The sequence below is a fragment of the Epinephelus moara genome, chromosome 10 (assembly GCF_006386435.1).
Source record: "Epinephelus moara isolate mb chromosome 10, YSFRI_EMoa_1.0, whole genome shotgun sequence".
Lineage (NCBI taxonomy): Eukaryota > Metazoa > Chordata > Actinopteri > Perciformes > Serranidae > Epinephelus > Epinephelus moara.
In genome coordinates, this window is record NC_065515.1 from 1,029,483 (window position 1) to 1,042,545 (window position 13,063).

Sequence of the window (13,063 nt, forward strand, 5' to 3'; positions counted from 1 at the left end):
GGAGAACCCCAAAGTCAGATCTGAGCTTTACAGGCAATCAGTGGAGAGAGGCCATTCTTTAGTACTCGAGGCAGTTTATAAGACTGGCAACACTGGGCTGGTGTTTAGTCTTGAGAGAGAGATACAGCTGTGTGTCGTCAGCATAGGAGTGGAAGGAGATGTTATATTTTTCAATAATTTTGCCGAGAGTAAGCATGTACAACAAAAAGAGAATATAACTCATCTGTTGTGTATCGTCAGGTAAGCGTGTGTGTCTCGGGGAGCAGCTGGCCAGGATGGAGTTATTCCTCTTCTTCACCTCCCTCCTTCAGAGGTTCTCTTTCTCAGCACCTGCTGGAGAGCAGCCCAGTCTGGATTACAAGTTAGGAGCCACTCTGTGTCCCAAACCTTACCGCCTCTGTGCCGTACCACGATGAACCACCGCCTGCCCCGAACTGAACCATCACCAACACAAAGAGTCCATGTGTCTAGTTATCTTGTAATGCATCAAAAAGTGATTATAATGAAAGATAAATAAATGTCTTCCTCTTTCTTTAATAGGTTGTGTGACTATTGTTAGGATGGTGGTTCTTCCTAAATTACTTTATCTGTTTTAGAACATTCCTATCTACTTCTTAAGACTCTAGACTCCATCATTATGCCCTTTGTCTGGGCCAGCAAGCCTTCTTTCATCTCTAAGACACACCTACAGAAACCCACAATTGAACGGGGTCTTTGCCTCTCTGTGTTTTGTCATTATTATTGCTGGGTCTTTGAACAGAGAATCTCACACACTGCGCTCGCTCAGCTTCACAATTTATAAGTAAGATTAAGATCATTATGTTTTGGTCCTCCTGAACCTTTATCAACAGTGTTCCACACAATTATTTCCAACATTGAGCTTAAATAGAAACTGCTCCACCCATTTCACAGGCGTGCACAGGTGTGAGGGAATTAATGAGTTTCTCAATAACAGACAACAGCCTGTGCACCATATGTCACATGCTATAATGGATTTGGGGATCTCAAAAGACCAACTCATGACATTTGAATGACTTATGAAAGTTGTAAGGCCGATGTGTTCATTCATAAGATGAACATTTTTCAGTAAACAGTCTTGTAAATAGCCTTTATTGTGTGAGGAGCTTGAGTGTTCTACGTCTTTCCAATGTTTTTTTTTGTTCCCTTGTTCTCTTGTTTGTGGGAAACGTGACACACATTTGATTGGCATTAAGAGAACTGTGAGCAACTTGAAAAAAATAAAATGCCTCCTCAATACGCCTGCTGTGAAATAACGTGATCCTGAAAGAGACAGTTGGTGCTTCTCAAAGTCAAGGAAGGATCTTTAAATGGTTCATCGAATCCTGCCGAAGGACTCTTTCAATGTCAAGGATCCTACAAATACCAGGACGCAGTCCTTTCTTCAGAGAATTTTCAAGGATGCATTATGTATCCTTAGTAGGCATGAAGTACCCACAATTCTTTGCAAAAGCTTTGCCAGAATTGAAGGCGGGGCCTCTTCAGTGAGCATACCTGGGTACTTGTTAGCCTGCTCCGGTGTATGTTTACTGAATGCTAGGGAGGAGTCGAACCTATCTTCTCTAGGACCTGACTTTGTAGCACCTGTCCTACCAAGGACACATCCTTGACTTTGAGAAGCAATAATACCTGTGCATTTTTTCAATTTTAAGGTGCTTTAAGCAACACAAGCTGAGTACAATTTAGTTCCATTATATTTAAGAGAAGGCAGACATCTCTTTAATCTCTTATATCTCCAACACTTTGCTACTCACACCAAAATATGCTTGGAAAAATAGGTATTTTGTACGGTGGTGAGAAACGCACTGCAGAAAACAAATGCAAAGGGAAAATGCTGCAAATACAGCCCGTCACTGATCAATAAAGTATCCAACCATATGTGGAGACAAGGTCGAAAATAAACGTTAAATGCAATCAAACCCCTGGGGTGTCCCGGAAAGTAACGTTAGTTACAGTAACGTTAGCTAACATTACTACGGATACACTACTCGTGTAGAACTCAAAGTCTCTAGCACGGTAACGTCAGCTGTGTAAATCAGCTTCACTTTCATGATACGGTAAAAGATGAGGGCCACATGTGAAAAACAAGAAAGAAAGAAAAATAAAAAAGACTACGTACCTTTCAGCGTTGCCTGTCCCAGCTCCAACTTTCCTCCAAACATAACTTTCTTCTTCTCGCTCACTCGTCTGTCTCTCGGGTGGAAGCTCAGCACTGCCCCTAGAGGCCTGGAGCACTTCTGTTGTATGAGTGAATATGCAGCATTTTCTTTTTGCATTTGTTTTCTTATTTGCAGCACGTTTCTCTATTTGCATCGCGTTTGTCCTTGTCAGCCACCGTAATTTTTTGATTTGGGGGTGAACATAGACTGTAAATAAAGATATATATACTGTCCCCTCAACCATCAAAACACAATCAACTAATAAATGATTGTATTATGAAAGATAAAGCTACCCAATAGTTAAAATCAGCTCAACCTTTACTTGCTGCAACATTAAAGTAATGCGTAAACATTATAACAATAATTTTATATAACTTTAGCTTGTTATATTCATATCTATCTATCTATCTATCTATCTATATATATATATATGTGTATATACATATGTGTGTATGTATATGAACCACACAATAAATCTGCTCCTTTTACCACCTTTTCTTATAAAAAAAAGTAACAGGTTTTTAGAATATTATAACAAAAACTATCTGATGTGAAATTAACTGTTTGTTTGTTTATTTGTTTGTTTGTTTTTGTATTTTGTCTTATGTCCATTCTTACTTTATTCATTCTAACAATTCTCAACATATAGGTTTTGATATTTTAATTATTTAACTCTCAGCTTCTGTAGAACGGCACTCATCTTTCATTGTAATTCATGTTTTCAGCTCTCATGCATTGTTGCCCTCTGGTTTTGTACCTGACGTGTTTTGGACATTGTATTGCTCGATAAAGTTTTTTTTAAAACTGTGTCGCAAAATAGTCACATATGTTTTTTTGCTCTTATTTTGAAGGTCAGGCATGTAAACCGGAAGTCTTATCCTGAGATGACGCTGATTAGAATACAAAAACATTCCGCCCACATAACAGACTTCACTGAGTTCAGTTACAGCAGCAGAGTTAACTCTGTACAGTAAACACACTAAGCTATGGAGACATTACACAGTGTCCTGGGCTTTGAGTGGATGGACGGCAGGAGTGTTTTGATATTTCTGTGTGTCTTTCTGTTGTTGGCTCATGTTTTGAAGAACAGAGCGCCGCCAAACTTTCCTCCAGGACCGTGGGCTCTTCCTTTCATTGGCGACCTTCTTCGCATGGATCCCAGCAGGATCCACCTGCAGATGGGAGAGGTATGTCAGCTGGAAGAAGTACTCAGCTAATTTAACTGAAGAGGTAAAAGTGTTGCTTTCAAATTTTACTTAAGTACATGTGCAAAAGTGTTGTCATCAACATTTATTTAAAGTACCAAAATCAAAGTAGTCATTTTGCAGAATGGCTCATTTCACAATGTGATATTATTGGATTATAATTATTGATGCATTAGTGTGTCCATCACTTCAGTGTTGCAGCTGGTAAACACAGAGCTATGAATTCACTCAGGATCAACAAGGAAGTGTCAGTTATCTTAACTGGTGTTTGTGTCATTAATCTGAATCTTGTTGAAAACACCTCAAAGTCATTAAAATCCATCAAACAAAAACAGGTAATCAAGGACAACCATATAACACTACAGAACGACATCAAAACAGACAGTAATACAAAACAAGGACAACACATCTAGTGCAAAACAGAAAATACAAGTGTGACAAATACATTTAGTGCAGTATAATACAGTGCAACATGATTTTGACGTGTGGTAAAAAGTGAGGCAAAGCAATGCAAAACCATGATTATAGTCATAATTTATGGGAGTGTGGGTATGAGTGACGTTGTAAAGTGCTGCAGTGCTCAGTTATTGATATAAAAAGCTTGAGCCAGCCTTGTAAATGCTTTTTAAAGATGGAACAGCTGGAGCAATCTCTTATGGATTCCAGATTTTACTGCCTCTGACAGATAAGACAGTTCGAGAGAATGAAGTGCATCTGAACAGGACTCCACAGTCTCTTCTTGAGCTTGCTCTAGTGGAGGCATTACTGATTGATTTACGCTTAAAAAACTGACTCAGAGGTGGAGGTGCAAGTCCATTCAAGATCTTATATACTGAACGTGCAAGTTTGAAGGTAGGAAAATTGTCGAAGCTCAGGAGGTTGTGGCGCACTGGGATGTTGCAGTGATGATAAGAGAAGGTTTTTTTTTTTAATCAAAGATCTTCAAAGTTTTTTTATAAAGAGATTCACAAGCGACTAATTAAAAAATGTTTCTGAACATTTTTGGTAAAAACAAACAGGCCATACTAAAACAGAATCTTAGTTTATATCTGATCAGCTCTGCCTAGCTCTACAGTTTGACCTGAGATTGAAACAGAGAGTCTCTCAGTGTGCTTCTGCACTCTTTGTGTCCGTTATGGCGAGCGTACAAAAATGCAGGGGTGCAATCTGCCCTCAGAGGAAGCTGAAATCTGCTGGTCTGATGGAGGGATACTGACCACAGGTCATACTCTCCACACTGTGATGATACAAAGCTGGTTGAGAATCAGCAGAGTATCCCTTTGATAGCAACTGCACAATGAGTCACTCCTGCATTAGTGTCAACACTCACTGATGTGGTTGCAGGAATAATACTCCCAGCTGGCACCAGACATCAATATGACGTCAGAAAGATGTTGAGCTCTTATGTCAGACAGATGTTAAATTTTGTTTGGAAATAAAATGGGGTTGACGGTAGGGCCCGACCGATTTATTGCCCAGCCGATTTAATCGGCCGATTATAGCCATTAGAGAATAATCGGCCAAAAGTTGACACTTATATTTTCATCACTAATAAAATGCAGGGAATATGGTGTTTTACTTAGAAATGACCTTTTTTGCACTACATATTTTTGATTTATTTTATGTTTGAATTGTTCTTACGCTGCTTGCCCCACATAACAAAATACCTCAATCTTTGGCAGTTACCTTTTTATTGTTTGTTTTCAAATATGTTGTAATTTTTGCACTATAACCTACCTCTGTTAAATGGCAATAATAAGAAGAACTCTGGTACTGTGAACATACATGTGAATGTCTTAATTCATTTAGACTTTGCATGATTATTTTATTTCCCAGAGGTTTACTGCCTTTTTGCACATGATATTTTTGATTTATTTTGTGTTCAAATTGTTCATATGCTGCTTGTTCCACACAATTTCTGATAATTCAAGTATCTGAAAATAGTAAAATGTTCTTCCTTCAATTTATATCTTTGTAACGAGTGTTTGAACTATATTTAAGCCATCAAAAGCAGGTATTTCGCGTTTTTTTAAATTGAAAAACGTAAAAATTAAATCGGCCGATATATCAGTTATCGGATGTTTTTATTCCATAATATCGGAATCGGCATCGGCCCCAAAAAATCCATATCGGTCGGGCCCTAGTTGACGGTATTTAAATGTTTAACAATGCTAGAATATCACAGTATGTGGACGCTAACATTATGACGCTTTGCAGACGTTGGGTTTTGTTTTATATATATTTTACGACTGAACGTCATTATTCCACGTCAAGATAATGTTGGCATGAGACGTTTGGAAGATGTTGGTTTTTGATTAATTAATGAAACAAATTAAAACCAACAAATATCAGCATCATCTGTCGTCAGTATTCTACGTCAATGAAGTTTGCATTAGATGTTGTCCTGACGTTGAATTTTGGTCACCTGACGTCACAACCTAAATTCAACCAAATATGAACTCTAAAGACACTGGCCAGCTGCGTTGTGTTGGGTCCACTTTGCACCTGGTCAGAGGTATTGGAGGGGTCGTTGTTATCAGACATTTATGAGGCAGTGTTGCTGCAATGTTCATGTAGCTGCAGTCGCTTGTTTCAGGATTCAGGTCATTGTACCTCAAAATAACTATAAGGGGTTTAGCATAGAAGAGGGAACATTTCCGCTGCTATCAACAATACTAACTTTTAAAGAGGCTACAGTAGTCAAATCCAGATGTTAAACATTAACCTGTGACCCAAGTGCATGTCTGTGCTGCAGCCCTCTGAAGCTAGACTCTTTTTTTTTTGGGTGTCATCCTCAGTGAACCAAAACACCAGTCTGCTCTGTGTGTTCAGTTTGCAGAGAAATATGGAAACATTTTCAGCCTCCAGATCTTTGGTGGAAGAGTTGTAGTCCTATATGGCTACAAGCTCGTGAGAGAGGCCCTGGTCCAAAGAGGAGAGGACTACACAGATCGCCCCTCTGTGCCACTGTTTGAAGAATTAGTTGGGAGAAAAGGTGTGTGTGTTGTGTTTAAAAAGTCACAAGTTAGTATTTAGTTAGGGTAGTAGCATCAAACCATTTCAGGCATATTAGCATTCAGCTAGCTGTTAGTTCTTCTGGTCTAACGCTGGTTTCTGTTTCCAAAGGTCTGGTGATATCGAACGGCCCTCCATGGAAGGAGCAGAGGAGATTTGCTCTTCGTACACTCAAAAACTTCGGTTTGGGCAAGAAGACGCTGGAGACATCCATCCAGCAGGAGTGCCATTATCTCACTGAGGCTTTTGCCCTTCAGCAAGGCACTGAACACATTTTACTTTTCAACAAGCAACAGCTAATTAGTAATAATGTGTCTTATAGTGCATATGATCTCTCGTCAATTTTGCCCCACTTTTGAAACAGAACAAACACTGTGGAGCACTGGACCGTGCACCTTAGACCATGTGACTCTCTGTTTCCCTGCTTCACTGATCATCCATAGTCATTACATCAAAGTACTTTTCTTCTGCCTGTGGCTCATTGCACATTTTATGTTTTGACTTTCCTGCGTGTCTTGTCTACATTTTGTCTTTATTTTACAGGGAAGCCGTTTAACGCCCAGACACTGATAAACAACGCTGTGTCCAACATCATCTGCTGCCTGGTGTTTGGAGAACGCTTTGAGTACACTGACAAGCAGCACCAGAATATTCTTCAGATCTTCAATGAGCTATTGTACTTACAGGGAAGCGTGTGGGCACAGGTGAGCCTCCTTTGCAAACAAGATGTGATCTTTGTAAAATCAGGTCTGATCCTGTAAGTCATTAGTGTACTTTAATAACTATTTTGTAAAAATGTTCCAGAAAGACATAAATACCATTGATATGAACTTAATTAGACAAACACAAAAAGGAATTAACTGAGAAGCTGTGATAAAAATTTGTGTAGTCAGTTTGTGTAGTCAGATACTCTACAAGTATCAATACGATAACGTATTACTACTGCAATACTTAAAATACTCCATTACAAGTTAAAGTCTTGAATTTAAGCTGAAGTAAAGTAGAAAAGTATTATCAGCAAAATTTACTAAAAGTATCTAAAGTATAAATAATTCAATAAAATGTCCCTGTGATTGATATATCCTTTTATATCATTATTAGATTGTGGCTGCATTAATGTGTAAGAAGCATTTACTGTTGTAGCTGGAGCTAGTTTTAACTACTTTACTTGGCTCATTAGAGCTACAGTCACTAACCTTTGTAGATCATTTTTTGTCTTATTTGCTGAAACTGTCACTGCGTCCACACAGAAGCACATCACACAGATAATCATCATGTTTCTCCTCCTTATAGTACTTCTAATGGCATTTGCTAGAATCTACCGTAGCTCATGGAAAACACTCAAATCAAAGCCGAGGAGTCTCTAACACAGCTGTCAGTCATGTCAGTCACTGCTCCTGAGCTGCAGTCAAACTGTCAAACCAGGCGGCACTGATCAAATACGAACCAAGATTCTGTTGCTGCGTTGCCTATTGTTGTCTCAAATGTTTGTTTCGTCTGATGGGTGGTGCTTAGTCTTTGGGTTGACTGTTTTTCAACGTGGTGGTCAGGGCGCAAACTTTCTCATTTTACAGCTAAACAGTGCACTAAGATTGGAAGATTGGCGGCTTGATCCACGGCTACTCCAGCCCACATGTCGATGTATCCTTGAGCAAGACACTGAACCCCAAATTGCTCCTGATGGCCGTTTGATCAGTGTGTGAGAGCATGTGAATGGTGACTGAGTAGCAGGTGGCACTGTGTATGGTAGCGTCAGCCACCAGTGTGTGTGAATGGGTGAATGTGACATGTAGGGTAAAAAAACGTTTCGAGTGGTCGGAAGACTAGGAAAGCGCTATAAGTGCAGTCCATTTATGAAAGCAATGAAAGCACTTTTCTGCTCTGAGTTGAAGTTTTTCCCAACTCAAGGAGTTCAGAGCATTTTGACAAAAACAACAAGCAAAAAACTTAAATCTCAGTAAAAACAACTAGTCCATACCTATTATGTACAGCATACCATACCATGACTTAGTCATACCAAACATTAGAAAAACAACACCAACATTGGTCCACAGGGGGAGCCACAGCGATCGGTCACATTTTAGCCATTTTGAAGCATTTTTCTGTTGTTATAGCGCCACCCAGTTGCCAATTAGAGTTAAATTTCTCCAGTCACCTTGAGGCGTCCTGTTCTACATATCTACCAAGTTTAGTAAAAATCCATATGGCGGTTAGGCCTAGATAAGAAATGAGCTCTCTAGCGCCCCCATTTTGTTTGATGGGGTCAATAATGGAAGTTATGGGTTCTTGGGGCAAATGTGTTCCTCATGAGGAGAGGCATCTCTGTGCAAAGTTTCATGTCTCTACGACATACGGGGCATGAGATATGCCCATTCAAAGTTTGACATTTCAATGGGTTGCTATAGCGCCCCCCTTTGGCCAATTGATGTAATATTGCTTCATTGGCATCCTCCCATGACCCTCTACCACTGTGCCAAATTTCACATGGATTGACCAAGTCAGTGAGGAGAAAAACGTGGAACACACACACACACACACAGAGTTTTTGTCATTATACAGTAAAGATTACAAAAAGCCACCTCCAGCTGGTAAAATGCTTTCTGTGTGAACACTAAGACATTTATAACTGCTAACAACTCAAAGACACCAAAAAGTGACATTGGGCTCCAACTAGACAGCTGTCATATGAATACATTGGACTACAGTATTTCACTCTGAAATGTAATAGAAGGATAAAGTAGAATAGATTTTAAATATTCAAGTAAAGTGCAAGTACCCCAAAAAGTACACTACATTAGTAAATGTACTCAGTTACTCTCCACCACTGTGTGTAGCAAACAAAGCATACTTAAGAACAGTACGATCTGCAGAATATGCACCAACTGGCAATTTTGTTGACTGACAGCAGGTGGTGATATTGTGATATAGACATCCAAACTCAGCAGGTCATAGATAGTAAATGCGATGTATATGTTGACTTATCATAGGCCTTTTTCACTGCAGACATTTTGACTTGTCACATTAGGAAAAGCAAAGCTGTCACTAACAACATTAACGCTGACTCTGTTGAACTTAAGTGTCCCATGACAGTGTGACAGTGAGCCACCATGCACAATACCAGGACCCTGAAACTGAAGCAGCTAAATGGAATTCGGACATCATTCAGCCATCCATCCATCCATCCATTTTCATCTGCTTATCAGGGGCTGGGTCTCAGGGGCAGCAGGCCAAGCAAAGCACCCCAGACGTCCCTCTCCCCAGCAACACTCTCCAGCTCCTCCTGAGGGACCCCAAGGTGTTCCCAGGCCAGATCAGATATGTAATCCCTCCAGCGTGTTCTGGGTCTGCCCCGGGGCCTCCTACCAGTGGGATGTGCCCGGAACACATCTAACAGGAGGCGCCCAGGAGGATCCTGATCAGATGCTGAACCACCTCAACTGACCCCATTCGATGCGAAGGAGCAGCGGCTCTACTCCGAGCTCCCTCCGGATGTCCGACTCCTCCCCCTATCTCTAAGGCTGAGCCCAGACACCCCACGGAGGAAACTCATTTCAGCTGATTGTACCTGTGATCTCATTCTTTCGGTCACTACCCAGAGCTCATGACCATAGGTGAGGGTTGGGACGTAGATGGACCAGTAAAGCGAAAGCTTTAAATTCTGGCTCAGCTCCTTCTTTACGATGATGGTCCTGCTCAGCGCCCACATCACTGCAGAAGCTGCACCAGACCACCAATCACATGCTCCACTCTACCCTGACTCGTGAACAAGACCCTGAGATACTTGAACACCCTTGCTTGATGCAGTAACTCTCTCCCAACCCAGAGGAGGCAATCCACTGGTTTCTGGCAAAGAACCTTTCCTCAGACTTGGAGGGGCTGAATTCCTCATCCAGACTGCTTTCCACTCGGCAGAGCCTGCTGGAGATCACGGTGTGATAAAGCCAACCGAACCATATCATCTGCAAAAAGCAGAGACGCAGTTCTGAGGTTCCCAAACCAAACACCTTCCTCCTCCTAGCTGCCCTTCGAGACATCATTGATTTTACTATTCACACCTGTGCTTTTCTGACTGTGACATGTCAAAATATTTCCTGTGAAAAACGTCCTATTGCTGTAAAAGTGCAGGTGTATATAGTGACGTAAGTGGTAAATAATATCCTCTATCACAGTGTGTGCAATTTTATATTGCAGTATTGATTCATTGTGATTTATGGGTAGTGTTTATTGACAAATTTGATACTGACAAATTAGTTTAGCCTCCACTTGTGTCTGTTGCCTGTTTGCTGATGATCTGGTCTTCATGCTCTGTAGATTTATAACGTATTTCCCTGGCTGATGAAGAGGCTGCCTGGACCTCACAGGAGGATATTCACTCTGATACAATATATTATTGACTATGTAGAAGCCAAGGTCAGTGAACACAGAGGGAGCTTTGACCCGTCCTCACCAAGAGACTACATCGACTGCTTCCTCGCTGAGATGGAAGAGGTGAGTGTTTTTATGTCTCCGCTTTTATGTCTGGAATTATGATTTTGGGTTGTCTGTACGTCCATACATCCCAGTCTTGTGAACACCCTAAGGGAATCTCTTCAAATTTGGCACAAACATCCACTCAGACCCAACAATGAACTAATTAGATTGTAGTGGTCAAAGGTCAGGGTCATTATGTCCTTGCATCCGTCTCATTCTCGTGAATGTGATATCTCAAGAACGCCTTGAGGGATTTTCTTTAAATTTGGTACAAACATCCACTTGGACTTAACAATGAACTGATTAGATTTTGGTGGTCCAAGGACATGGCCACTATGACCTTGTCCTTCTCATTCTCATTCTCATTCTCATGAACATGACATCTTAAGAACACCTTTAGGGATTTTCTTCACATTTGCCACAAACATCCTCTTGGACTTAACAATGAATTGATTAGATTTTGGTGGTTAAAGGTCAGGGTCATTATGACCTTGCGCCCATCTTATTCTCATGAAGTGATATCTCAAGAACACCTTGAGGGGCTTTCTTCAACTTTGGCACAAATGTCCACTTGAACTTAACGATGAACTGATTCGATTTTGGTGGTTAAAGGTCAAGGGTACCGTGACCTTGCGCCTGTCTCATTCTCATGAACATGATATCTCAAAAACGCCTCGAGAGCTTTTCTTCAACTTTGGCACAAACGTCCACTGGTAGTCAAAAGACAAGGCCACTATGACCCTGTCCATCGCATTCTCATGAGCGTGGTATCTCAAGAACGCCTTGGGGGATTTTCTTCAACTTTGACACAAACGTTCATTTGGACTTAACAATGAACTAATTAGATTTTGGTGGTCAAAAGACAAGGTCACTATGACCTTGCGTCTGTCTCATTCTCATGAACATGATATCTCAAGAACACCTTGACGGATTTCTTCAAATTTGACACAAATGTCCACTTGGACTTAAAGATTCGATTTTGGTAGTCATCAGTCGCTGTGACCTCACACAACATGTCATCTGCTATAACTCAAGAATTAATTAGCTAATTATGACAAAATGTCACATAAATGTCTAATTGGATAAAATGATGACGTGACGAAATCACAAAAACTCTTTTCTGGCCTGTATTCAGCGCCATATCTTAGGAACCGATGGCACAGGAACAGATATTTGATCAGATATTGAACTGGTATCACTTATCTTGGGTGCCCTTCTTGAAACTGTGTTGATTGTATAGAACCTCTGTTCTGCAGGGTTGAAGATGTCTGGGAAGCATCCAAGTTTTAAATTATGTATCGTTTTTGCAGCAACGTCCATATTTGAAGCATTGACATAACTCTGTGTCTGTCTCTGTGTTGTGTTTGCTCTCTTTGCATCTGCTGATGAAATATGTCAACCGACACTACAAACTGTCCTTTGTGTTATTGACAGATGAAGGACAAAGATTCTGGTTTTGATTTAGAGAATTTGAGTATTTGCACTCTGGACCTGTTTGGTGCTGGAACTGAAACCACGACCACGACTTTACACTGGGGACTGCTGTACATGATCTACTACCCTCACATACAAGGTGTGTGTATGTATGAGTAATATCTGTCCCATGTCATTTCTGTATGGTTTGTAAGTTTCTTGACATGACAAGTATCAGAATTCCCTCACAGGTCAGGCCTATATTAGAAGAGTAAGTGTGTGGGATGTGTTATGCATAAATTTTCCCTCAATCATCCACGCAGCACTCAGCCTCACTATGTTTCCTGTTGTCACTGTGTGCAGAGAGAGTCCAGGCTGAGATAGATACTGTCGTTGGTTCATCCAAACAGCCCTCGATGACTAACAAAGAAAACATGCCCTATACTGATGCCGTCATCCATGAGATCCAGAGAATGGCCGACATCATTCCCCTCAATGTGATCCGCATGACAAGCAAGGACACCACACTGGACAAGTACACACTGCCAAAGGTACATGATGCACATGTGATTGCTTTACAGCAGTGGTTCCACAGGGTCCAGATTTCTCCTCAGTCACTAGTTCAAGGTTTGCACAGTTTAATATATTCAGCGTCATATTTACGTTGAGTAGCTGTTTGGTTGTCCCTAGTCTGAGTGGGCAGAAGTTCGTTGCATAGATCAGCCTCTCATTGGGCGGAACGAGCCACCCACTGAAGTCCCGCCCTACCACCTCCGGTTGTGT

General features: G+C 40.9%; 1 protein-coding gene across 7 annotated transcripts in view; it reads left to right on the plus strand.

Moving 5' to 3' along the window:
* Window positions 1-13,063, plus strand: part of LOC126396200 (cytochrome P450 2J4-like) — a 37,515-nt gene that overhangs the window by 21,614 nt on the left and 2,838 nt on the right. For 2 of the 7 annotated variants that reach the window (XM_050054084.1, XM_050054087.1), the window contains exons 2-7: window positions 6,215-6,377; window positions 6,509-6,658; window positions 6,941-7,101; window positions 10,709-10,885; window positions 12,302-12,440; window positions 12,644-12,831. The exons of 1 other annotated variant lie outside the window; for it this stretch is intronic. In XM_050054084.1, the coding sequence (XP_049910041.1) occupies window positions 6,215-6,377; window positions 6,509-6,658; window positions 6,941-7,101; window positions 10,709-10,885; window positions 12,302-12,440; window positions 12,644-12,831 (978 nt within the window). Of the gene's footprint in view, window positions 1-240; window positions 2,684-3,086; window positions 3,365-6,214; window positions 6,378-6,508; window positions 6,659-6,940; window positions 7,102-10,708; window positions 10,886-12,301; window positions 12,441-12,643; window positions 12,832-13,063 lie in introns of those variants that run through there. 4 more of the 7 variants (XM_050054081.1, XM_050054086.1, XM_050054083.1 and 1 more) reach the window with 4 other exon arrangements.